This window comes from Aphelocoma coerulescens, chromosome 3 (genome assembly GCF_041296385.1).
Source record: "Aphelocoma coerulescens isolate FSJ_1873_10779 chromosome 3, UR_Acoe_1.0, whole genome shotgun sequence".
In the NCBI taxonomy this organism is placed as follows: Eukaryota; Metazoa; Chordata; class Aves; order Passeriformes; family Corvidae; genus Aphelocoma; species Aphelocoma coerulescens.
The window spans coordinates 34,532,246-34,558,584 of record NC_091016.1 but is presented as its reverse complement, the minus strand read 5'-3'; the positions used below and the strand labels follow the sequence as shown (position 1 = coordinate 34,558,584).

Here is a 26,339-nt window from a genome sequence, read left to right as displayed (position 1 = left end):
GACTTGGTTTATTGATGCGGTGAAAAACGGCCCAAGCACTGGGGCAACCGTGGTGCCAGCCACCCTCCTGCAGGGAGGAGGGCTGAATCGAACGGCCCCCGAGACCCCGTGCCGGGGCAGGCCGGTGTGTGGGGCCAGATCTGCGCTCCGTTTGCCCACAGCCGCCTACCCGCTCTCCTGCGCCAGCGGTGCGCCTGTCCCTTTAAGGCGCCAGGGAATCCCTCTCGCAGCGCGTCATCCGCGGCAAGGAAACCCGGCTCGCGTCGTGCGACGCAAATGACCATTTTTGGCAACGTGCGACAGCGGACGGGACCAAGCGGGGCGGGGGGAGGCGGGGCCTGCCGGGAACAAGGCGCTGCTCTGCCCTCGCCGCCGCGGCCGCCCCGCCCGAGCTGCCCGAACCGCGGGACCGGGAGGGGCGGGCGCAGCGGGGCGGGCGGCGCGGCGGGCGCGGCGGAGGCGGGCGCCGTCCCCCCCGCGGCAGGCCCGCCTCCCCCGCCGCGGCGGCAGGTGGGAGGCTCCGCGCTGGCAAGGTGGGGCCGGTGCGCCGCGGGTTTGACGTGTGCGAGTGCACATGGTGCGGCGGCGGCGGCGGGCGGATAATAAGCGAGCGCGGCCGGGGCGATGCCATTGCTCTGAGTCACCGCGGGCGCGCGGAGCTCCCGCTCGCAGCGCCGCCGAGCCGCGGGGCGCAAGACCCGGCTGAGTCACCCCCGTGCCGGGAAAAGGGGCGGCCGGTGTGTGGTGGTGGTGGAGGAGGAGGTTGGGGGGGCGGAGGAGAACCGCTCCGCCTGCAGCCCCCGGGGCCGGAGCCGCTCCGCCGGCGGGGCGAGTTTCGCCGGGCAGCGCGGAGAGAGGACATCGGCGAACACCCGCTTGCGCGCACGGCTCTGCTCACGCCGCGCCGCCGAGTCCTGCCGCCACGTCCCGTCCCGCAAGCGCTCCGCTGCCAACTGAGCCACTTCTATCACCAGTCTTATTTTTATTTTTGTTACCTCTTTGTATTTTTATATTTTCTTTTTTTTAAAAGCCTTTTCTCCCCCCACCTTCTTCCCTCACTCCAAAGCCGTTTTTATTATTTTTTTCCCCTCTCCGCGGCGAGCGTTGGGAGGCGAAAGGCAGGAGCCGAAGAGGTCGGGAGGGAGAAGGGGGCGGGGAGACGGCGAGGGAGCGGCGGGTGTCGGTGTGGGAAGGCGGGGACGCGGCTCCCCCGGCCCGACCTCGGACCATGTACCAGGACTACCCCGGGAACTTCGACACCTCCTCCAGAGGCAGCAGCGGCTCCCCGGGACACCCCGAGACCTACTCGAGCGGCGCAGCCCAGCAGGTAGGGCCGGGCGCTGCCCCTCTCCCTCGGTCCCTCCGAGGGCTGCTCCGAGCGCTCCCGGGACGGGAGTTCACCGCCACGCCCGGGGAGCGGCCGGCGCTTCCTCGGCAGTGGAGGCGCGGGCGCCCGGCGGAGAGGCGCCGGCCGCGGGGGCGGAGGCGGTGCCGGGGCGCGGGGCTGCCCGCAGCAGCCGCCGCCCCGTCCCGCCGCCCTTAGCGGGCCGCCGCCGCCGCTTCCCTTCCCTCCTTTGCCCGCCCGCCCCGGAGCCGGTGCCGCGACGCGTCCAGAGGGACGCTGACCGGAGTTCCCCGCCTGTCGGGGCTGGGGTGCTGTGGGAGGCACGGCCTGCCCCGAGCGGGGACGTGCGGGGAGGGAGCGCCCGGCGGGCAGTCTCCGCCGGCCCGGCCCCAGGTGCAGCGGGGTCGGCGGGTGTCGGTGCCTGTCGCCCGGGCACCCGCCGCAGCGACGGGCCGGGACCCGCTCCGAAATCGAAGGGTTCCTCCGGGCGATTCCTTTCTGAGGTCGGTAACGCGAATACAGGGGCGCACCGAACTCTTCCTCCTTCCTGCTTTTGTTCTTGTCAGGAGCTTCTCGCTGTCCACGTTCACCGCGCCTGCCCGGGTGGTGCCCGGGGCTCGCCCGCAGTACTTTGGGCGGCTTCGCTGGGACTTTGGGAGGTGCCGCCCGAGTTACTCACGGAGCTGTTGCAGCTGCCGTGGAACACGGAGGGATGGCTGGAAGTGAGCTCTGGGTCTTTCCAGCGCCTGCGTTGGTTTGCCCCCTTATCCCCCGCTAAATTTTGTCTCAGAGGCGCTGACACTCTGCCTTTCCCACGCTGGGACCCCGAGGGGACCACGCTGGGACCCCGCGGCCGGCGGCGTGCCGCTCTGCTCTGCCCGCTGCCCGCCCGCTCCTTGGCTCTGCCGGGAGCCGCTGGCCGCTCTCCGGCCGGCTGTGGCTTTTCCCGAGCGGGAGTTTCCTGGGGCTCGCCGGAGCGCTCCCCGCGCTGTCCGGCCCCCCTCCCCACGCAAACCCCGCTGCCGGGCGGCGCTTCGAGAATGGGGGATATTTCCTGTTGAAAGCGGCGTGAATTCACGGACCTGAAAGCCCACTCTTGTAGTTTGGGTTTTTTTTCCTTTCATTTTCCTGAGAAAATACCTCGGAATTACTTACATGCCTAGATCGACTAAATCCACCACTTCTGGGGAAGGCATTACACAATCGGGCCAGTTATACAAACCTGGGTTATTTCATAACTTGTTTACATCAGCTGGCCCAGCCTCACTCTTTTTTTGCCTTTTCAGAGTCGGGCTTCTCCCCCCACCCCCTTTTTTTTCTCACAATATTATTTCTTGTGTGGCTTGTACGAGCGAACTGGCAGTGTGAGCACAGTGCAGCCTTCGCATCAAGGAGTCATAGGATAATTAAAAGAAAAAAAAAAAAAAGGAAAAAACGTCCAGTCTTAAACTCTGCCAGCCGTACCAGCCCGTGACATTCCTCACATTAAAGAAGTTTTACCAGAAATGACTCGCTGCCGCTCCCCGCCTGCTCCAAACGCATCTCGCTGGTGCCCTCTGCGGGCTGCGGACTGGGGTTTCCAGGGATTCCAGCTCAGCTAAAGCTTATTCCCTAGTTTACAGTAAATGCCAGGACAAGGTGGGGAGCGGGAAGGGGGACTGAGAAACTGGAAGCGCCCGGGGAACTGCAAATTCTCACTCTCCCTTTCCTCCTGTGATTTAACAGCTGCGCTGGATTCAAGCACTTGCTGCAGGAGGTCGTGAAACTCCGTCACCACTTCATATTTGAGCTGTCACAGTCTGAGCAATAACTGGGTTTTCCCCTTTTTCTGGGGCTCCGCGTCTTCCCCAGGCAGCTCGCGTGCGTGCTGTTTGATACGGGGACCAGAGCCCAGTTTCTAGGGTTACTATCTGAAACAGGGCTTTGAACAGGACGTTGGCTTAGCGAGAACATAAATGTTTTCTTTAAGAATCCGGGAGATTTCTCAAGGCCTTGTGCTCCGTCTTTCCCTTGATCCTTACAGATGTTGTAGATTAGGATCAAATGTAAGCGTTGCCTTTACCCTAGCAGTCAGGCTGTTCTGCTGATTCTGGTCTGTGGAGATCTGCAGTTTTATCACTACAGAAAATATGCATTGCTGAAATTTTTTTCTTTATTGTGTTGGGTTTTTTTTTTCCAAAAGCAAAAAAAGATGCATCAGTCACATGTTTAAATGGAAACTGTGTCTCTGAGCCAAAACTTTGATGCTTTTTAATTTTTTTTTTCCCATACAGCACAGCACTGGAACATTTTTCCTTTAAGTTGCGTGTCATGCTATTTTCCTAATCACTGATTTGCCATGTGGTAAACATAGACTTTAATGGGAAGAGTTTGTGTACTCTTTGAGAGTGGTCAGCTTTCCCCTGAGATATCATAGCACTGTGTCTAGTTTTCCTTCGAGGAGATGTTCAACATGGGAGAGCCATCAAGTGCCTTGTATTTATTATAAGATCTATCACATATACCCTGTATTTGGTAACTGAGTAATGCTGAAGATGCTCTAGATGTTTTCTCAGTCACTCTGTTGTTGGGTTTGATTTTTTTTTTCCCCCAGCCATTACACCCATTTCTCAACTGGTTTCTGGTGCTGCTGAGCACTTAGTTACAGAATGTCAGTGAAAGTCCGGAGTGGAGCAAAGACACAATGGGGTGCTGTATAGAAACCTTAAGGTGGAGAAAGGAACCACAAGCCAAAGCTTGAAATGTTCCCGTGCTGCTAAGTTGTGAGCTGCTAACGTAGTCTGTCCTTGCCTGTGGCAGGACTCGCTGGAGCCTCCCCCAACTATGGATCTGAGGAGGCTCTCATCCAACCCCATATTTTTAAGGCAGAGCAGAGGCTGACCTCAGTTCTTGGCACACTTAATAATAGGACTCTTTCTGTTTGCTGTTTAGTTGTTGGGGTTTTTTAATGATACCTTCATCTGCATTTGCTTGGGTCAGGAGGAGAGCGCTGGGTTCGTAGCTGAGCGCATGCTGCGTGTGTAGCCCTGCAATCTGCCTATCGCCACATCTTTCTGTAGTGCTTTGAATTCCTTGTAGAGACGAAGAAAAGAGAGATGCTTCCAGGAGCCCCTCGTGGGTCAGGAGAGGAGAGCTGTGTATGGCCAGCGAGAGGAGAAGGCAGGATGGGGTCTGGAAAGAGGAGAACTGGGGAGGTGGGTGAGGGCAGGCAGTACTGTCAGGCTGGCACGGGGATTGAAGCTCTCTGAGAGGAGGAGGGATGAGGAGAGCAAAGCTGGGGCTGCAGTTTGGGGAAAGGTCTGGCACTTCTATGTGAGGAGGTTGGTGGTCAAAGGGGCTGTGCAGGGGAGGTGGCAGGGAATTCAGGGCCTGCCACTGCAACCAGCAGAATCCCAGGGGTCAGAGCTGATGGCCACTGGGCAGAATGTGGGGGGCCAGCAGCATTTTGGCATGGCAGAGCTGATCTGGTGCAGTGTCCTAGCAGGGAAAGCCAGGTCTGTGAGGAAAGACTGATCAGTCAGGAGGCAGGGGCTGTAAAATTTGGTGGTAGCCCGAGCACACTGTGTGAAGACTCAGCCTGCCACAGCAGCGTGTCCCTTAACTATCCCAGAAAAACACTGCCTTTGGAAAGTACAGAATACAGGTTTAGGGGATTTTTTTTTTTTTTTAATTTCTAAGATATTTTGAGTTATTAGAAGGGAAGCTGGTGACAGAGATGGGGCACGGCACAGACAGGAACTGGTCTCTTCCCCCCAGGTCTGCAGGCAAGCCCTGCGGAGCTGCAGAGGGATGTGGCTGAACTGAGAAGCTCCCATTTGCTGTCCAGGAGACCTGCACTAATGTTACAGAAGGGTCCTAGGTTGAATACAGGACTGATTGGAAATGGAGTACTTGCTGAGTCAATAACTTGGAGCCTGATTTTTGTGTCAGATGCTTGTATTTTTTATGTGGTTGATTTGGTGGTGGATCTGACTCTCAACCTCTGTTTGGAATTTTTAGCATGTCGTTGGGTGTTGGAGGCAAAGGTTAGCTCTGGAGTGCAAATGGTGTCTGTATGGCAAAGCACCAGAAGGCCTCTGAATGTTTTGTAGTCATAGCTTTCTAGTGTCCCTACGAAGAAGACAGGACTTTGCTTTTTGGATATGGAAGGGAGGGTGGCACAGATAGGTAAAGGTCGTGGTAGAAGCCACTTGTGGATCTGGAAGTAGGGCTCACATCCCTTGAGTTGAGCTCGTGGTTCAACTGGTCTCGCACTTCCTCCCTTCTGTGAGGTTAAGGTCCTCTTGTGTTCTGGTTATGGAGGCACCAGCGTATCCTCTTCTGTGCCATGTGGTCACAGCCGACACCACGCGGAGCAAAGCGGGGGATTTGCACCCATAAATTCTGATGCAGTGTTGACAGTTTGCAGCTCTGAGCCTCTGTAACTAATTGGGAGAGGTGAGAGAGATGCACTCTGAATTCAGAGACATGCACTCTGAAATGTGGGATGAGCTGAGGCTGTGTTGGAGTTGAGCTCCAAGTGAATCTCTGAGGTCCTGTTGGGGGTTTTGCCAAGGTCTTGATGCCACTGTCATCCTCTCTGTGTAATTTCCCCGCCTGCTTAAATTGAGTCACTCCTTCCTTCTCTCATCCTCTCTTGCTAGATTTTGAGCTGTTCAAAGATGTAAGTTGGCAGCTGTCAGTATTAAGACTGGATCTCCTGGTCTTCAGGTGCTAGCAGCTCGCTAATGCTGGCCTGAAGTGCTGTAGCTATCAGCATGTGACATACTATTTGCAGTAGCCTTGGTTTAACAAAGCACTTAAGGTGCTTGACTAGGCACACCCTGAAAAGGAAATCTGTGTTGAAGTGGTGTCCCTTATCTGGGACGCTTACCTGAGGTGAGGTCAGGCTGATGCAAGGGCTCTCTCTTCTCTGGGAAGCTAGGCTGTTGACCCAAGAATGTGCATTTTTCATGGAATCATTTCAAGGCTTACAGACCAGTGGTGGTGACAGCTGTGTGTCCTACAAGCCCTGTCCCTTGCTCAGCGATTGCTGGAGCAAGGCCTGTCTGTGTTAATTCCAGTCTAACCATTTTTAAAAGCCTCCTGAAGGAGCTCAGCATAGACAAAAACATTCTTTCTCCCCTGCTTCCCCCTCCGGGGACAAGCGATTGTTTTCCTTGCAATTTAGTGCCAGCATATTATCCTGATGGATTTACCTCTGTCTGAAAGAAGGTGTACTTGTATTTTGGAGGCGATCATTACCTGCTGCCTTGGTTTTACTGCTGCCTTGTTTTGTCTAGACAGTGCAGAGAGCTGCAGGGAACTTGTCCGATCTGAATCCTAAGACCTATTTTATAGGCTGCTATTAAAATACATATCCTCGCACGTAACCATCCCAGGGCTGAGTTTCTCAGTGAGCACAGAGCTACTGAAGGAGAAGCAAGCTGCTGTTCTTTGCCATACCAAACCCTGCGTGGACCAAGCCCAAATTTCAGGGCAATGCTTTGGTGAAAGGTGGCTTTGCACTGGTTGGTAACAGCATTTTAGAACTGAAGTTTCTCTTCCTTTTCTTTGCACTTGAAGAGAAGTGTTTCTCTAGAAACTCCTTAATTCCCCTTTTGCTCCATGCCGGAAGGAGTGGTGGGCACTGGCAGGAGGTGGCAGCAGTGGGAATGGTGCCTGGGAGGAGAGACTGGCTTAGGGTATGCTGGGGAGGTGTGTGGGGGAAGAGGAAGGGGGTTGAGAGAGGGCAGAGCTGCTCTGGAGGGGAAGTGCCTGAGCCCAGTTCCTTCCTCAGGGGGCTGTGGCAGGCAGGGGCAGCTTAAGATGCTGCAGAGGCACCAGCTACTGGTGTTTTTGCCTGAGGTGCTGCTTTGATCCTCTCTGGTGCCACTCCTGAGGCCCTAGCTGGTTTCAGAGTAACCACTTACGTTCTGCTTTCATTGACGGTTTCTTCTCTTCTCTCTGTCCCTCTTCTCCTCTGCCTTTCCTCCTAGAAATTTCGAGTAGATATGCCAGGATCAGGCAGTGCTTTTATCCCCACGATCAACGCCATCACAACCAGCCAAGACCTGCAGTGGATGGTCCAGCCCACCGTGATCACCTCCATGTCAAGCCCTTACTCCCGCTCACACCCCTACAGCCACCCACTGCCCCCGCTGTCTTCAGTGGCCGGACACACGGCTCTCCAGCGTCCTGGTGTCATCAAAACCATCGGGACCACAGTGGGACGGAGACGGAGAGATGAGCAGGTAACTGCAGTGGGGGGAGCAGCTGGGAGTGCCTTGAGAACAGATGTACAGAGATTTCCCGCTCCCGCCCCCGCATGAGATCTCCCAGCGCCACAGGGGAGCACTGAGGTCCATCCCTGGTGCTGTACATCTGCTGGGGCTTCTTAGGGTGGTGTAGGGTGTAAGCTGGAGGGTGACTTTTATTGCTGCTTCCTCGTCATATGGTGAGATTTACCCAATCTTCATCAAACACTTCACACCACCGGCCCGCATTGCGGCTTGGTTTCAAAAGCAGGTGAAACTAAAGTTGAGCCCTGGGTTTCAGTTTGAGTGTCTCTGCCACTCCAGGCAGAAGGAAACCTCCAAGAAAGCAGAGGAGCTTTCACATAGGTCCTTTACAAATCTGACACCTAAATTACATCAGCTAGTGCTTTCTGTCAGCTCTGTAGCAGCTAGCACTGCTCCAGTCTCCATTTGTGTGATACCCCCAGTACCAGCCAGCATCATGCAGGGAGGAACAGCTTCCCTAGAGCACCTCAACTCTAGTATGAAGAGCCTTCTGGTGACTGGGGTCTAAATCCACCTTCCCACTACAAACATGTAATCTCTTGATCTTTTTGCAGCAGTGAGGTGGGGATCCCATAAGAGATTTTTTCTGCTCCAAAGTCAGAGGTATTTTCATACCTGGCATGGGGTGGCTTGTACCACTGCTGCCCTGTGCTCAACCTCCTGACGGGATTTTTAAACTGGGACCCTGGATCCGGTGGACTAGGTGCAGGCATCTCACCTTCTGGAAATCAGCCCTGTTGTTCTCTTCTTAGTAAGAATCACCCTTCTCCAGGGCCGTCTGGTGAACAGCTATTCACAGCACTAGGCTGACTTCTCTTTAAAAAAAAAATAGATCTGACTAAACTTGATCTCCCCAAGTTGTTCCCAAGCAGCATTTGTGTGGGTCGCTGCAGAGCAGTGCAGTGAGACACACTGCGCACCCTCCGTACACCAGCGCATGCTGTTGCGTGCGGTCTGTTTCTAATAAGACTCACCAGCCCTACTTTTACTTCCACGTCATCTGTTTTGATTCACAGTCCAATTATTTTATGTGGAGTTGCTGTCTGGTTTAGACCTAAGCGGTTAAAGGTAGAGTTTAGCAGTACCTCTGTGTGGAGAGCTGGTATGGATGCACCGAGGACCCATTTTTGGGTGGAGGGATGGGGTAGCTGTGGTGGTTGGGGTTTGTGCCAGCCTTTTCCACCAGCTGGAGCTACTTCCCAGTTCCCTGTGTGCAGGGCTGGTGTCCAAAGACAAGGAAAGTCTCACGAGAACTGGAGGAATAATTAGCAACAACTAATTTGTTTGACAAATGCTGCCTCTGTGTTCACAAATTGGCCGTGAAGAGATCACCATATTCTCTGCTTTATTTGTTGTTCAGAGTTATTTGCTGAGGGATGCCTGCCAAGCAATTCCTGGCCTGTGGCTTGTTTGCAAGCCGTTCATTGTGGGTCATTCAAAGCCAAGTCCTTTTGATTAGACACGTGCTAAGGCAGTACCCCAGCGCTTTCCTGTGGCCCTTTGGCTCAGGTTTCCACGGCTGGTGCTTTGAACACCACATCGGAGTGCCTTTTTGGAAACGTTGCGTAACGCTCTATGAAAAGAGCCTGTTTTGATGAACGTTCCTGACAGTGAATGCACGTCTTGGGCTTGGACAAGCTATGGATAACACATACAGCAGGGGCACAAGGAGTGCCAAATCCAACCGCTTTCAAACAAATCCAGCAACCACTGACGGAATATTCCTTTTTAGACCTGGTAAAATGTTAAGAACATCCAGATTAGGGGCCTCTGCCCCGTCTGTGCGATTTTTGCACAGCAGAGTCTCTGAAACAGATAATTTAAAAATTACTGAAGGCCCTGGGAGCAGAAGTTTTGCTCCACCAAATGTATTTCAATGAGATCTGTGCTTCTAAAGCATGAAAGGGCTCTTGAAAACTGTAAACAGAGGCCCCAAGTCAGCATAGCTTCTATGTGCATGCTCATTGCTTTGACATACTGTAGACACTTGTGTGCAAACACATTTTTACCCGGCACTCATATGGGGTGGGAAGTGAGTGGGGAGAGCTGTAGCAGGGAGAGCAGTGCCTGGGGGGGCTCCTTACTGGGGGAAATATGCTGTCCAGCAGAATGGAGGTACCTCCCACCCTAGGATGGACACTGTGAGCTGCTGATGGAAAAAGCTTTTGGGTGTAAATTCTGTGTCCTGCAGTCCTAGAATTGCTTGTGTTGCTTAGTGAGCATCCAGGGGCTCATGTTACATGCAGGTGAAATCACAGGCACAGATCAGATCCTGAAAAAAAGCAGAAATGATCGAGCTGAATGCCCAGAGGCTGAAGTAAACTTACTGAAACTGCAAACGTCAAAATTAGGGAGATAGAGCAAGCCAAAACTAGGCCGAGGTTGGAGTAAAACTAAAAATAAAAAGAAAAGATAGTAAAATGGTGAATGTCTCATTTGTGACCTTGACAGTCCATGAAGATATTAAAACTGAACCTTCTCTGAAGAGGTGTTTCTTTCCATTCTCTGCTGGCTCTCCGTGAGATCTGACACGTGCTTTGCCAGGTGTCAGGGTTTTGCTTTCATTTGCAGTCACCAGGCCAGAGCCCCTGCAGCACACACGGGCTGGCTGAGGCTGAAGTGCAGGGCACAGGGTTGGAGTGCAGGGCTGAGCACGTGCCCTGGATCCCCACGCTGGGCTGTCTGCACTCTGGGTGCCACAGCAGAGAGCGGGGCCATGCTCGCCCACTCCGTGCCCTGCTGTCCTGGCTCCCTGGCTTTGGCCATGGCACAAACCTTTCTTCTGCTGCTGGGGTTTGTAAAACCTTGTCTCAAACTCCCAAAGCTATGCATAGCTTGACCAGGTCTTGTGAGCTCCTGCTCACTTCCTCTGGTTTCGCAAGAGTGTAGCTGGATGGGTTTCTATGGAATTGCTCCTGATTTACATCAGTGAGGGTGTCAGCTGGCCTCAGGAAGCCCTTGATATCACTGGAGCCTTGCCTGCTGATGCAAGAAGCAGTGTGTTATCTCACTGAGTGCTCAAAAATCTGAGGTCAGATTTTTGGGTGGTATAAATCATTGTTGCTTCATGGACTTAATGGGAGCTCTGCTGATTTCCCTGTCTCCCCTTCTACACCATCCCCGACCTTCAAGCGAACAACTGTTTTTGTGTGGGAAGCAGCAGATATTTTTTTTTCAAGAAAGAGGCACTTACAACATCGTGCTCTGGTTTTGCTTAACGTACCACCCAAGTTGTGAAACAATCAGAGCATCTTTTATCTGTTTGGCCTTGGTGCAGATTCACTGTCCTCTTACACAATCTTCTCCCTGTGCCCTGCTCCTTCTCCTCACCCTTCTGCTAAGACCTGGTGCAGGCAGAGATACTGTGTGCTTTCATCTTCTGCTGACATCAGTGACAAGGGGGAGCGCTCAGCATCCTGCTGGATCAGGCTTTTTTCCTGTGCATTGTGGTTAAATCCTCACAAAGTTAAAGGAATGCCTTGCTCAGATCTGATTGGATTTTCTTGGCACTTACCCACAGCTGTCGCCTGAGGAAGAAGAGAAGCGAAGGATCCGGAGAGAGAGGAACAAGCTGGCAGCTGCTAAGTGTCGTAACAGGCGTCGAGAGCTAACAGAGAAGCTCCAGGCGGTACGTGCTCAGCATACATTTCTCCTTCCTTGTCGCCCACCCTTCGGGCCAGCTCCAAGGGCATTGTTCTTCCTCCACTAGCATGTTCGAGGAAGAGGCTTCAAACACGCCCTGCCTTCCTTGGCCAAGGCTGCCCAGTGGTACTGCTCCTACAGCAAGAGTAGCTGATGAGGGGGACTGGGGCCTGGAGGTTAGGACCCTAAGATTCTCTTTACTGAGTGCCCAGAATGTCCAAGAAGCTCTCTTCCCTTCTGACCTCTCAACTAGCACAAGTCTCCGTGACTCTGGTCTTCTTTCATAAGTGGAAATAAAGACACTGTGTGCCTCAAAGGCAGGCTTTAAGGACAAAAGCACTGAAGAGTTGGGATCATCTGAAAGCAGTAGAAATCAAGGCAGATGTTATGTTTACCTATTAAAGCTATATCCTTTAGGCTTAGCCTTTGTTTGGAGGTGGGGCAGTAACTGACTTCATTCAAAAAGGATGCACCACAGAGATGTGTGCCCTGGTGCTGTAGGAGTAATAGTAAAGCTGGAGAAGGTAGGGCTGAGCATAAGAACCAAGGGTAAGGGACTGGTTGAAGAGAAGACAAGATTGGGTTGTGTTGAAAGAAGCTGAAGGAAAGGCTCCAGTGCTCCTGGTCAAGAGCCAGCCTGGGGCTGGTTTTATCCAATGACCTTGTTAACAAGCACAGCAGCAGTGAAAGCACACCAGTGAAACGTGCTGCTGCCTCACATTAGGAGGTATTCTCAGTGCAGGGGAGGCAGGACATCCTATAGAAATGTCATGACTAAACTGATAGAAGTGAGAGGAGTGTGCACAGTGGGAAGTCATATCCTGAAGGACTGAGTGTGAGTTTTGTGAAGTTGAGCTCCTCACATGGGAAGGTACTAATTGCCCACAGACTATGATCCATCTGTGTGATGTGACCATGGGAAAGGTGAATGCATTAACTGTAGGATGCATCAAGGGATAATCCAGTGTTAGTCCTTTGGGCAAGAGTTAGACAAGTGTCAGACCTAATCTGGGGTATGCACTACAAAAATAAAATGGAAACAGTTTAGAGACTGCTGTACATTACCTCTGTCAAAGTGAAAAGAATATGACTAGCCTAACATAAAAAAACAATGGGAGGAGATCTGGCTCCTCTGCTAAGGTGTCTTGTCAGGCAGAGAGCAAGGGAGAAGACTGAAGTCACACACCAAGACAGAGTGGCAAAAACTGGCCATGAGAAAATTAAAGCAAGTTTTGGTGAAGTTTGGGAATAGCCTGCTAATAGACATATGAAACACAAGATGCTCGACTGGCAATGACCTGGTGTCTGCTTGGCTCATGAAGAGTCTGGGGTGTATCTGTATGTGCCAGATGGGATCTGGACTTGGTGGCCCTGTTCCAGGTGAGGAGTAGTTCCAGAGCCTTTGGTATTTTATTTATTTATTCCCCTTTTGTCTGCAGGAAACTGAAGTACTGGAGGAGGAGAAGTCAGTGCTGCAAAAGGAGATCGCTGAGCTCCAGAAGGAGAAGGAGAAGCTGGAGTTTATGCTGGTGGCTCACAGCCCTGTGTGCAAAATCAGCCCCGAGGAACGTCGGAGCCCACCATCCAGCAGCCTCCAGAGCGTTCGGACTGGAGCAAGTGGAGCAGTGGTGGTGAAGCAGGAGCCTGTGGAGGAAGAGATCCCATCCTCCTCTTTGGTCCTTGACAAAGCCCAGAGGTCTGTCATTAAGCCCATCAGCATTGCTGGAGGTTTTTATGGGGAGGAGGCACTCAACACTCCCATTGTGGTGACCTCAACACCAGCCATCACTCCTGGCTCTTCCAACTTGGTGTTCACCTACCCTAACGTGTTGGATCAGGAGTCTCCTCTCTCCCCTTCTGAGTCCTGCTCCAAAGCTCACCGGAGGAGCAGCAGCAGCGGGGACCAGTCCTCAGATTCCTTGAACTCTCCCACCTTGCTGGCGTTGTAATCCCCCTGCGGCCCCCCATTTTGCCAGTGTGTTACATCCCCCACAGCACCATGGGGGGAGCCCCCTCCGTGGGATTAGAGACAGGCACAGGATTGTTCAAGCACAAGGGCAGCAAGAACAAGGATGGGGAAGTGCTACAGCTCCAGGAAGGAGAGTGAGGACCAACGCCAGCTCCCTGGAGGCAGGAAACGGCAAGGGTGGGACTGACACGCCAGGGCTGTTTGGAGAGGGTGATGTCCCCTCTGTAGGGACTGCCTATGGAAACCTCTTTGTGGCCGTAGTGGACTTGGGGAGCACTTCTGGCCAGGACTGAAGGCGAGCTGCAGACAGTTGCTAGTCGTCCCTTTCCTTTGTGGATTGACCTGATCGGTTGTGCTTTGTGCTTAAATCATTCTGGTTAGTTGATCTTACAACTTCTCTCTTGCGTGCTCGCTCTCTCTCTCTGCTTATCATTTCTAATGTTGTCGATCCCATTACATTTCATCCAGTTGCTCTGAACTCTAAAGTCTTGTTAGGATCTTCCCTCTTGGGAGTAGCTGTGGGAAACACGTAGGGTTGCCCAGACAGGAGGGTGACAGCTGGGAGGACCAGGAGATAGGGGGACCAAGAGGAGCCCAAGAGCTCAGCAGGAAGGGCAGATCTTACAATCTCTAGCCTGAGGCACAGAGACAGCAGAAGGCTTGTGTGCAAGCCTTTCCTTTTAAAACTGTGGATATGTTTATTCCTTTGGGCTCCTCAATAAACCAAGTTAGCATCTCAGGGCTAAAGTAACATCAGAAAAGCTGCTGGGCTGGCACCTACCAGTGTCGCTGGCAGGGTTTTACCCTAGTTTGCTGGATATCAAGTCTGCTGCTTGTTGTTTACTTTTCCTGGGCTGCCTGCTGTCTAGGGAGTATTACATCTTCCTTCCCATCAGGGCTCCTGACTCAGAGGCTGATCTCTTCCTGTTAGTAAACCTTCCCCTCCCCTTGGCCGTATTTGCAGAACATGCTACAAAAAAAAAGAGGTGGCACCACATGCCTATAAATCTAGGATGGAGACTGGCAGCAGCTAAGACAGTGAAATTAGCTGGCTGTACCCTTGCTGATTTTTTCATTGTTGGGAAACAAAGCAGTAAGTATCCACCAGCACAGGCCACAGGGCCCCAGCTCCTGACCAGGCAGGAATGGCATGGATGAAATGTTGACCTGTTTGAACTAAAACAGAGCTGCTGACAAGCTCTGGCAAATGACAAATTGACAGCTGAGGAGAATTGATTAGCATTATTTGCACCTTGGTCTTTGGCCTCTGGTTGTTTTGCATTACAATTGATCTTGTTTTGTTGTGGTTGATTGGCCTGAAGACAAAGAGTCAAACCAAAGGGCTCTTTCCCTAGCCTTGGGTCCTTGTCTTCTCTAGCCTGTGGGCTTGACTGCTACTACTACTAAGTGCTCACAGAGGGCACAAGCTCCCCAGTGCTCATGGTCACTACTGAAAACAGTAGTGTGTGTAACCTGTTTCCACTTGGAGCCAAGCTCAATTCCCGTTGATGTCAGGGCACTGACAAACCATGACCCTGTGCACACTAGGATTGCCCAGCTTGCCAGCTAAACCGCTTGGGAGATAGCTCTTTGGTCCTATGGGAGGACTTATTGGAGCTATGGGAGCTCTTTTTGCCTATGGGAGCTGTGGTGGCAGCTATTTATTTTGGTGTGAGATTCTTTTTCTTTTACACACACACACACACACACACAGACACGCACATATATATATATATATATTTTTTTTAATCAATCAAAACTAGGGTATTTCTTGTTCAGGCTGGACCTGGAGAAATGCAACAATTATAGGGCTAGTTGTATGAGATGCAAAACTGCTGCAGTCCCCACCAACTCCACTGGGAATTAATAGGGTTCAGTCTTGTGGAACTGGAACTTTACTCGGCAGGGCTGGCTTCCCTCAAACTCTGGCCACTGCCCATTCCCTGAATAATTTCAAAGGGATGCTATTATGGCTCTAAAGGTGGACTTTGGCTTTTTTATTATAACTCTTTTTTTTAACCCAGGTATTTACCAAACCTGCCAGAAATGAAGATGTGAGTGATCTTTTTGTGCCATAAAGCTGATTGGATTCAGGCTTTTTCTATTTAGCTTAAACACTTCCATTCTTATACTGGTGCTAGAGGTTTCAAACTGAGCTTACACAGTAAGTAAAATTAGTAAAGGAGTTGTATTGTCCTTACATGTACATCAAACTTCCTTTCTAATAAAGTAGATCTTAAATTTCCCATAGTTAGCACAGAGGATCCACTTTTCCTAGGGTTTTATGCAGATACCACTTTAGGGGAAACTGCAGCTTCTCTGTTTCCATTTTGCCAAATCTCGTTTGGGCCACTCTGGACTGAGAATCTAAAACTGTTAATAAAATGTCTCTGCATGTCATTTCCATGCATTTTTGAGCAGAACACAACACTGACAAGTGGTGGGTGAATCCTAAAATGATACAGCTACTTTTGAGGCTAGCTGACCAGGACTGCTGTCTCCTGTGAGATCAGGAACATCCACCCGTTGTAGGGGTTTCAGGAAGTCAGGTGCCTTCTCAGATCTAACTGGTGGGACAACAAAAACCTACCTTTGCTTGTGATCACTGAATCATTGCCAAAAGGAGCTGCAGCTGGCCCTTGCCCACTGCCTCCTGCCTGGTCATTGACCTGCTCAGAGACAGGACAAGATGCTCCCCCTTTCCTGACCTGTGATATTGATGGGAGCCATGTGAAACTGCTCAAAAAAGAGGATTATTTTCTACTGTTTGGAAAAAGCCCCAGATGCCTTGTGCCTGCCCATTTAGTCCCTCAAGTCTCTCAAAGGATGTCTGTGTTGGGATTGCTGGTCTCCAGCCTTTTGTCTTTTGTGGATCAGCCTTACTGTTGTTGAGTTTCTGGCAGGCAAATACAACTTTACTGCCATTTTGGTCCAGCCCTACGTTCTTTTCAGGTTTTCTGGTGTGCTCTTTGGGAACTGATTGTCCTTCCCATGCCCAAAATGTTATTTTCCATGAGTAACTTCCCTGCCGATTCCTAAATGTAGTGTCTCCGTGTTCTGCATGTAGTGGGGATGTGGGAGCTGCTGTTAACTAGTGCTAACAGAGAGTTGTTGAAGTCAATGGAAAAATGCGCAGGGAATTTCAGCTGGTATTGGGTCAGCCCCCTAGTGACTGGCCCTCCTAACAACAAAGCCTCTCCTAACATCTTGCATTAATCAGTGCCAAACTGGGAGGAGCAGAAGCAGCTGCATTGAAGGAAATATTCAGCTTCTAGGTGATGCTTGCCATTCCAGTTTTGCCCTCATTCCCCCTTCTCCTTTCCCAGTCGTGGCATTGCCTTCATATATTCCTTTCATGTAGGTGTGGAGACTGGGTAGGTCTCAAGCCACTTGTGGTGTGATGGGATTTGGGACCAACATGCTGGGGACAGTAGCTCTCTGTTGTGTTTTTATAATTATTATTTAAATGATCTATTTAGTTCATCTGAACCTTTAATTTTGCTGCTTACTGTATGTAGGATCCACCTGGCCTTCATCCTAAATGAAAAGAAAAAAACAAAATGAAAACAAAACCTAAGACACCTCCCTTCTCCCTGGTCTCTTACTATTTATTGGCAGGCAGCCGTCTTGTGCCTGCTCCAGCAGATCTGCCCGCCACTAATTTAACATCCTCCCAAATCACATTCCTGGTGTTTGGTTGTTGCTTTTTTTTTTTTTTTTCCTTTTTGTTGTTGCTTTTTTTCATTCTAAAACAGACTTCTGAAATGTAAGAAATCTTATTATCATGATGCAAGTTCATTTTTGTTAGGAAGGCCAAGTCAAACATTTTAAGAGGTGGGGGGAACAATATACATTTATTTCTTATTTATTTATCATGTTTACATCTTTTTTTTTCTGTTCAAGACTTGGATATAATAAAGCATTAAAAATACTACAATCTTCTTTTTTTTTTAGGCTAATAATTGGTTTTGATTCCTTAAATAAAAGAATCTGGGTTTTGTTGTTGTCTGTATAAAATGTAAAAAGAGATATGTTTTTAAAGATGCATTATCATTCCTCTGTGAACAGTAGGTGGAGTTCAGGACAAATCTCAGAATACAAGATAATAATAAAATCCCATCCTGTTTTACTTAATTGTTCCCCTCCTATCCTGTATGATTAAAGGGTTATTCCACTTTCTTGTTTGTGGTTACTTGATGTTAAAACCATATTAAAATGTGTAGAAAATAGGTATGCAATTGTTTTTGCTCAGTGAGAGGATAAAGTGTTGTATATATCTTGGTATACTGTGTAGTTCAAAGTAACATCAGTAAGGGATAGTGCATCTTTATTAGAGCGATAAGTTACTAGTGTCACTAAAGTCTGCTTTAAGACCCTCGGATACAGAAAGGGCCTGGTTCTGATTGCACTCACCTGGGACAAATTGAAAGCATCAGCAGCATTTTGCTGCCATGAAGCAGGTGTCAGTAGTGAAATGAAGCCTCAGTGACTAACAGGTGACCGTGCAGATTGCTGAAGGTTTGGGGGCATCATTATCTTTTTTTTTTCCTCAAAAGTTTTAGATCGTGGGTTTTCTTTTTTACTGTCTGTCTGCAGTGAAATGGTTTCTGCGCAGAGGTTCTTAAAGATGACTGCTGAAGTGGGACCTTTCTTTGCTTGTAGTGATCTTGATGTCATTCTTGCAGTCCTGGGGAATTTCAGCTCTGAGGCATTCTCTCTGGTGTTGTCTCTTTTCTGTTCTTGTCATTTTACTGAATTACAGGCCTACAGTATTTGCACTAAAACAAAAAGCTTGTCAGAGAAAGCTTGCTGCTACGAAAGAAAGAACATATTAAAATGGTTTTGCTTTTACAATTTTAACTGAGTAGCATTTTGTAGAATAAAATCAATCTAGACTGAAAAGAAAAAATGACTTTTCTCTTTTCCTCTCCACCTTCTCCCCCCATACTCCTTTCTTTTCATCCAACTCCTTGGTGGTATGATGTTTCCCCCTTCTCTTTTGGTGCTCAGTTGTAATGATTGGCTGTATTGTTGACTATGCTGCTGACAGTTATGACACTTGTAAATCTCGTTTTAATGACATTGTGGACACTTTTGTATAGCAAGAACTAACTGGAGTTCTCTCTGTTAATTGAAGTCATTAAAAAGCTCCCTTTGCCATGAACAATTAAAAGCTCGCATGTTCCTTCACTATGAACAAATGGGTTCAGCACTGCCAGGTGCCTTGGTTGCAGCACATGGCAAGGCTTCTTTCATAGGAGCAGCTGCAATCCCGACAGCTGTTACCTGCAACAATGGTAGCTGGGGCAGAGGCTAGCAGAGCAGCCCACCTGGGCTAAAAGGCAAATAAAGCACTAATCCTTTCATCTTGGCTTCAAAAAGGAATGGGATAGAAGTAGAAAATGTGTGCTGAGATGACTTTTTTTTGTTTTAAATCTCGACTAGAAGGAGTCAAAGCTTCTGCTCTGAAAACTTGGGGCGGAGAGCATGGTTGCTTCACTGGCAGGAAGGAGGAGGTTAACATGGAATTCCCTTGCTTGCCTGGGGAAAGCTCCAGCCTCTGGAGTGGAAGGAACTCAAATACATCAGGTTAGGAGTGGAGGATGTCATGTTCAAGTTCAAAATGAAACATTGGTGGGGAGGAGATAGGTGAATCATGGCCTGCCAAGCTGGCACCAGACCAAGCTTCTCCTTACTCATGGACTTCCTTAGGAGTAATGTCTGCTCTGGTTTCCTGCTGGTCCATGTCCCTTTTTTTTTTTACCCTCTTTTTCATTTTTTTTTCTTTAACCCCTGTGTTCTCACAGTTCCATGAGGAAGGAAATCAGAGATGTTGGAGTAAGTTATAAGATGAATGGTAACTATTTGTGAAGTTATAGGGAATGCTGGAGGTATCAGTCACCAGAAGAGGGAATACATGCACATGCCTGTGTGAAATTAGCTCAGCTCTCAGGAATCCATACTGTAAGAAAGTTGACATGAAATCAGCGTAGGAGGGTTTGAGCTGTAAAGCAGGACCCAGCCTTAGGGTTCCCTACAGGGTCAAGGATGACACAGGGGTAAGGGAGAGCCTATGGGAAGCTTTTTCTAAATGCACTTGTCCTGGTATGGCTAAAGGAAAAAGCAGATATTCTGGGGGGCATGGCAACTACAAGCAAATATGCCAGAGGACTCAGGAGCATCATCTCAGTATCTATCCCCACTGAGCCTCAGGCATGGGGGAGTCCCCATTTGATCTCCTACTGCACACAAGCCTTCTCCAATGGGAGTGCCTCCAGGATTTCCTGCCTCTCGAAGGGCTTTCCCATTACACTGCTGCACAGAGGCATCCAGCCTTCATTTTGTCAAACCAGCTCCTTTGGCAGCGTATCCCTCCTCCGCCCCCTCCCAAAGAAAGGCTAACAGGAGGATATGTTCTTGCTTGCCTCCTGCCAACCTGAAGTGCTCCCTAAGCTCCTGTTTGCTGACAGCGCCCTACAGAAAGGCTTAATGTTGCTTGACTGCAAATGCTGCTTGCAAGGCCCGGCCTCCCGCCCGATTTTGTCCCAGCAGTGGCTGGTTGTGACTGCCTGTGATCATCATTAGCTGTGGACCTCGGAATGTCCACAGCAGTTACTGTAACTTGGTTTTGAAGGATGAAATTGCACAGCAGAGCAAACTCTTTTCCACCAGTCTTCTAGCTGTGGGAGGCCAAATTCTACCACATTGACATGGAAATTATGTTTTTCCCAACATCCTCGTCTTGGTTTAGATCACTTTACATAGGGAATTTCCCCTCCTTCTGAAACAGGCTCATCCTCCCTCTACCCTACAATGCCCTAACCCTGTGGTGAGAGGGAGTGATCTGTATCTTACCACAGGGTAGGCAGAGTCGCACTGGAAGAGAGATCACCCATTCCTTTTGCATGAAAGGCTGTGAGGGACATCTGCACCAAAAGCTCTTCCATCAGGATCAGCATACATCCCAACAATGTCTTTAGTGTGTACAAGAATTAAAAGAGGGTCTCCATTCTCTTTCGCCTGTCCTCTTCCCAGAATGTGAGACTCATCTCTGGACTTTTCCTAGTGGTCACATTGACCAAAGCACTGGCTCCTCTCTCCAAGCAGCATGTGTGGGTAGCTTGGTCTTCTTACATGGAGTGGAGACCCCACCTGGAACAGAGCTTTTGTGGCAAGAGAAAGCCTAGATGAGTTGCCTGAATATATCATGCCAGAGGATGTCAAGTTGTCAGATGAAGGCTGTTAGTGATTTTTTTTTTTCCACTTCAAAAATTTTATCTAGAACCTGCAGGAGCAGCTACAGGAACACTGCAGAAATTCTGCAGTGAGTGGAAAGAATAAGCATGTGTTAAATCTGAAGACAGCTTAATGGCAAGCGAAGTGGGAGTGGGGGAAAGGAGGGCATCCAGACTACTGGTTTGAAGTGATGTTTCCACTGCCATGTGGGAAGGATGTGACAGAGAAAAACGGTGACATGGTTATTGCATCAGATACCCCAAAGTGGAAAAAACGATGCATTAAAAGATAAAAAAACCCTCCATTATATGGTTCTACTCTGCTGATGTCTGTGTGTCCTGCAACTTCATAACAAGTGTTTTCTGCTCAGTCTCACATGGCACTAGTGAGCCCCCATTCAGCAGTGCCTGGCCAGTGTCAGGACAATGAACAGTGCAGATGGATTATCAGACGGGTGGAAGTTGCCGGCACCCTCTCATAGGGCTGAGGTTTAAATGAAAGTTTTTCATGCCTGTTCCAGTGTAGTGAGATCCAGCACCCTCAGGAAGATTTTCCTTGATGAAGACAGGACAAGGCTGGGAGGAGAGGCCAAGACAGCTAGGAATGTTTGGCTGTGAGAAAAGGAGGCTCAGGGAGGATCTTACCAAAGTGTGTAATACCTGATGGGGGTAGGGAGCGAAGGAGATGCAATCATACTCTTCCCAGTAGTACAAGTGACAGGATGAGAGGCAATGGTCACAATTTGTAATAGAGGACATGAAAGTAACTTTTTCACTGTGAAAGTGGTCAAACACTGGCATAGGGAAGTTTGTGGAGTCTCCATCCTTGGAGACATTCAAAACTAGACTGGACATGGTTCTCAGCAATCTGCTCTAAGTGATCCTGCTTCAGCAAAAGGGTGGACTAGACACTCTCCTGTGATGCCTTCCAACCTCAACCATTCTGTGCTTCTGCTTTTCATTCTATATAGTCCTGAAGGAACATATTGTGAGCATATTTTTTTCCCCCTTGCAGTGCTATCTCATTTGAACCCCAGAATTCCTCTGTACTAAATATCAGCTTTTTGATGCTGGCTATGCAAGGTCAAACAGATAAGGACTAAGCTGGGAGGAGGCTATCATGGCAGACAAGAATGTAAACTGTTCAGTTTGCTGCAGTGTGAGTCTCAGATTTCCTTTTTAATTTTGCATGCTCCATTCCACAGACTAGCGTGGGGGAAGAGAGGGAGACAGGCCTTACATGGCTGTGATCTAGATCCTGCATCCCACAAATGACTACAACTCTGCAAGTCCACAGGCAGTGCCAGGAACTGCTGCCTATTTGACTTTTGCAGGCTCTCCTACTGTTTTTCCTCTCTCAGACCAAAGTTGTTTTTCAAGTTCCCTGGAAAGGTAAATAAGGATCTACAGCTGATGATCCTAGGTGAGCACACAGGTCAGGCACGATCCATTAACTGAACAAAGAGCTCCCTCTGGCCCCCCACCCCCTTTCTGTAACCCTCGTTGGGCTCCCAGACTCAGGCAAATTCATCAGTGGCACCTAATGATGACACACGCTCCGGCTGGTGATTACTGATGTGAACGGCCACAGGAGGAGATGCTGGGTTTGGGCAAAGGGAGGAAATAGGTCAGTTCTTTTCTTTTGGGTAGCTCAAGCTATTCAAGCACTGGGTGCTCTAATTCACTAATTCCTGTTTGAGTTGCTTACATCATATTTTCTACTCTGAAATGTACTTGATTTAGTTTTGAAACTGTTTGTTTCATGTTAATGAGGGTAGAGCAACAGACACCAGCCTGTGGGCTTTAAAGGCCCACATGCCAGAGGCCCATGAATAATCTAGGGGAAAGGTGAACGCACCAGCCCTCCACATCTAAGACTGCCCTATGGTCTAGCGAGGCACAGCCCTGCTCTGGCCCCTCAAAGCCAGAGCTTGGGGCAGGCCATCAGGGCCAGGAGTGAGCAGCACCACAGCCTTGTGCCTCAGGAATCGGTTGCCACAGCCTTTGTTCTAGGCTGATGCTGACTTGGAAGGCTGCAACCCTTCACTGCTCCCTGGCTGCTCCAGGTCACGGGGGTGATGGCAGACGTTGGCTGCCTTTTGTAGCCTCTGACTGAACACCGTGTTTGTGAGCCACAAGGACTGTGATTAAATCTCTGCTCTGAGCAGCCTTCTCAGGCCATACTGGTATCTAATTACATTCTTCACTTCTGGCAGCTGAGGAAATTAAGATCTGCCTGTGACACTGCTTGTGGTAAAAGGGAGGGAACAAGAAAGGAGAGTGATGCCTTCAAAACATCAGCTTCAGGTGCTTCCCTTGACCTTGTGTGTCCTCTTCTGTCAGCACCTGCAGCTGGGATGGGTGCTTACCCTGGAGTGATGATCTTCCTCTCCCTGCTCTTGTTGTCCTGGTGGAGCTGTAGTTGTCTGTGGCCAGGCTGTTCCCAGGCAGCTACAAGGAACAAGGTTGTGGTGGCACAGAGCAGGAGCTGTACAGCAAAGGTCTTGGCAACTTGAGGTCCTCCAAGATGTACCTGGCTGGAGGAGGTCCCTGACTGCATAGGGCTGCCTGTCTTAGAGGACTGAAGGAAGGACCTCCTGACGGTATGATTGGCTGCCTTGGTAGGGTAGGTCTATCCTCCACCCCTGGTGACTGACTGGTTCCAATTCTGGTTTTCTTTTGTCACATGGCTCCAACTCTGAATTTTTTTGCGCAGCTGTTGCCATTTCTCTGTTCCCCAGGACCAGTGGCAGCTCCACAGGCACGTTTCTGGTGGTAGGGAGGGAGGCAGACTGTTTCCACAGTGGGGCTGTACAAAGGGCTAAATCCTGTGACCCGGTGCCATGGGGAAGAAAGTCATTACTAATCCCTACCATATAGCGGCTCCGCCTGCCCAGCAGGATCAATGGCGCCATCTCAGCCCCATTATGTTGACTCTGAATCAGCAAGGAACGCCTAGGAGCTGGGAGGAGAGGGCTCCTCCCTGTGTGGGGTACTGCTGCCTGCCTGTGGGACAGTCAGGGCCTCCTTTCCTCCCCCCGGATGTTGGAAAGGTGTGATGAAGTGCTCAGCGGTTGCTTACGCCCACAGGCTAGCCCAGACCCTAGAGCAGGACGGGCAGGGCAGAGACCCTGCCAGGATGCGCGCCAGGCTCACCAGCCCCGGGAGCACGGGAGCTGCGCACCGTCCCGGCTGAGGCCAGCCGGTTCTTCTGGCAGGCAGAGGCAGGGCTGGATCTCGGAGCCATTTCCAGGGAGCAGGCTGGCGCTGGGAAAAGCAGGGAGCAGCTGCCTCTTTGCCCCCACGTCCACACAAGGCTGCGAGTCCAGCATTTAAGAAAGGGCCCCAGAGAGAACTTGCCCATCTTCTCCCTGTGCTGCTTGCGAAAACAAAGGGCGACGGCTTTTCAGACGATACCATTTAAGGAGTTCCCCAGCTTAGTGAACCTCGGCTGACCTCAGGGTATACCGAGTTTCCAGCTCAGCGGAGCAGCGTTTCAGTTGAAAGCACGCAGCCCAAAACTTCCCTCCTTGCATCTGGGGAAAGGGGGGGGCTGCTGGAGGATGGGCAGCTACTGACAACACACAGGAAAAAAAGTGATGTCGGTTACTGGCTCTCGGATGCAGCCGGCTCCTTTCCTAGGAAGGACGTTGCAGTCCAACAGGATCAGCTTGAATGGGAAGCAGCCTCAGCAGCTTTTGGCAGGCCCTGGGTCAAGGGGGATGGGAGGGCAGGCCCACAGCACCGCTGGGTGCTGCACGTTGGGGTGCAGGAGCAGCGCCCCAGCATTGCAATGTTTACAAAGGTGAAAAACATTAATAACACGCGCTGTGCTCCTCCTGTTGTTTCAACAAGATCAAGGTGTGTACAGGAGAGCAAATGTGTGTGTATGCATGCGCGCACACACGCACTCGCTGTGGCTGGTGCGGGATATCACTCGGCGCAGGATTATTCCAGCCAGGCTGCAGTCAATACTGACAAATACAGTATACGTCCCGTCTTGCCCACAGCAGTGAGGGAGCTGTGGTAGGCTCAGTGCTTTCCTCCCTCTTGTGAAAGACCTGGGGTGTTTTCAGCAGTGTGAGGAGCTCGGGTCCCAATCGCCTCGGGTGCCAACAGTGTATATATGGTCTTGCTGCTGCACCAAGAGAATTTGAGGGGAGCGACTCCCAGCCTGGCGCCTTCCTCACCACCAATTCACCCCTCCGTGCTCTGCCCTCTCGGCGTGCTGCAGGAGACAGGGGTTCAGTGTAAGAAGAAGAAAAAAAAGAAAGAAAAAGAAGAAAAAAAAATAGCATGTGAGATCATATAATTAAAGATGGTATCAGAATGTCTAATTAGGATGACTGAGAGAACTTGGCTGGGAGACGCAGCCAAGAGCTGAGTTAGTGTGTTTGCCAGTCCAAAGCTCCTTAACAGTAATTAATCCTTAAATGTCCAATTGTTCAGAGTTCAAGGAAACACCTCCTACTACTGTACTTTGTGTTCCTGTTAAGCAAGGAGACACAGCAGGGCGTGTGCCCTTATTCTGTAAGAGCGACACGCCTAGGGGTGTTGTTAGGAACTAGACCGAAGGTTGAGTATAATTATTAACTACCTAAGAGTTCCCAGCATTGCACAATTACCCAGGCCGCCTTGCAGCTGTGCACTCACCCTGTTTGGGTTTTTCATTGTATTTTTTTTTCTTTCTTTTTAAAATAGAAATGCTGCGCTTTAGCGGTGATATGTACAAATCCTCCTGAAGTGTCATCCGTTCCCTTTCCAGTGTCCCTTGTGCCATTGAGTTGGGATGCGGTAGCAGAGGGGGATGAGGGCAGCGCATACACCTATATACATACTGTAGGGCAGCCTGTGCCCTTCACTGAAACTCAATAGACTTATTTACATCATCTGCAAATTTGACTCAGAGATTTTCCCTTTGTTTTGATGCTGTCAGTGACTCTTGCATTAACATAAAAGCCTTGGCTATTTACTCTCAGGTTTTTTATTCTGTTTGCATTTTTGAGGTGAGTTGTGTTGGGTTTTTTCCCTTTGCTAGTATTAAGTGAGGGGGAAAACCTGGAGGAAAGAAGTGTCGGTTTGACATGATAGGTGAGCTGATCTGTTTGTCCTGCTACAGGTCTTCTCCTGTTCTTGGACCCTGATCCAGGCAGTCACTGGGATGGTTGAGAAAGGGTGCTCAGGTGTGGGCAGCTGGTACTGGCCATGGCAGGCAGGTGGGTTTGAGGAGCAGAACTTTCCTGTTTGGTGCCTTCAGGAAAGCCCAACTCAGCAGCGGCATCACAGCTCGGTGGCAGACAGGAGGGGGAATGTGTCATTTCCTCAGGTGCATCATCATCTTTTAAGTTGTGTTTCTGTGTTTTTATCCTCTCCCATCTTTTTTTAATTGACCCAATCTGGTGGGCGTGGTGAGGGCCCAGCTGGGAGCCGGCCGGCCAAAGTCGCTTCTGCAGGGGATCATTAACTCGGGCGTCAGCCAAGGCCGTTTAGTGTTTATAAAACACAGACAATTAAATGCAGTCACAGCCCTGCAATGCTATAATTGGAAAGCAGACTGGGACGATGTCCACCAAGAGGGACCGGCTCCCCGGCACCAAGGAGGGATGGGCAGGCAGGGCTGTGCTCTCCTGCCAGCCCAGCCAGATTAGGACTGGGCCACTCCGTGCAAATGCCCAGCTAGGAGGGTCCCGGCCCTGCCGAGCCTACAGGCTGTGGATGTGAAAACACAGGCTTGGGAGGGAAACAGGAAAAAAGAAGGAACCTGCCCGGGGCCAACTGACAGCCAGGAGCTGGCTGGGTGCCTGCCTGGGTCCCTGGGTGCAGACTGCACTGTGTCCCTGTGGGTCCATGGTAGGGGTAATAGCATT

The 26,339-nt window shown here is 50.3% G+C and overlaps 2 protein-coding genes across 3 annotated transcripts in view; both read left to right on the top strand.

Moving 5' to 3' along the window:
* The first annotated feature begins 609 nt into the window (after positions 1-609).
* FOSL2 (FOS like 2, AP-1 transcription factor subunit) lies at positions 610-18,410 on the top strand. The gene is made up of 4 exons (XM_069009796.1): positions 610-1,327; positions 7,324-7,578; positions 11,147-11,254; positions 12,708-18,410. Exons 1-4 carry the CDS (start codon positions 1,229-1,231, stop codon positions 13,215-13,217), a joined length of 972 nt encoding a protein of 323 aa, XP_068865897.1. The 5' UTR covers positions 610-1,228; the 3' UTR covers positions 13,218-18,410.
* Positions 18,411-22,381: 3,971 nt separating this feature from the next.
* PLB1 (phospholipase B1) overlaps positions 22,382-26,339 on the top strand; it is a 92,078-nt gene continuing 88,120 nt past the window's right edge. Inside the window, exon 1 of one of the 2 annotated variants that reach the window (XM_069009792.1) lies at positions 22,382-23,075. Coding sequence is in view for 1 of the 2 variants with exons in the window: in XM_069009791.1 (XP_068865892.1) it covers positions 23,078-23,098 (21 nt within the window). In the remaining variant the exon portion in view is untranslated. Of the gene's footprint in view, positions 23,099-26,339 lie in introns of both variants that reach the window. The other variant, XM_069009791.1, reaches the window with a different exon arrangement.

Excerpts from the sequence above, each read along its gene's own strand:
- FOSL2 (XM_069009796.1), top strand. The coding sequence starts at position 1,229 with ATGTACCAGGACTACCCCGGGAACTTCGACACCTCCTCCAGAGGCAGC. Across the intron at positions 1,328-7,323 it reads CGAGCGGCGCAGCCCAGCAG|AAATTTCGAGTAGATATGCC; the intron begins GTAGGGCCGGGC and ends CTTTCCTCCTAG. Across the intron at positions 7,579-11,146 it reads GGAGACGGAGAGATGAGCAG|CTGTCGCCTGAGGAAGAAGA; the intron begins GTAACTGCAGTG and ends ACTTACCCACAG.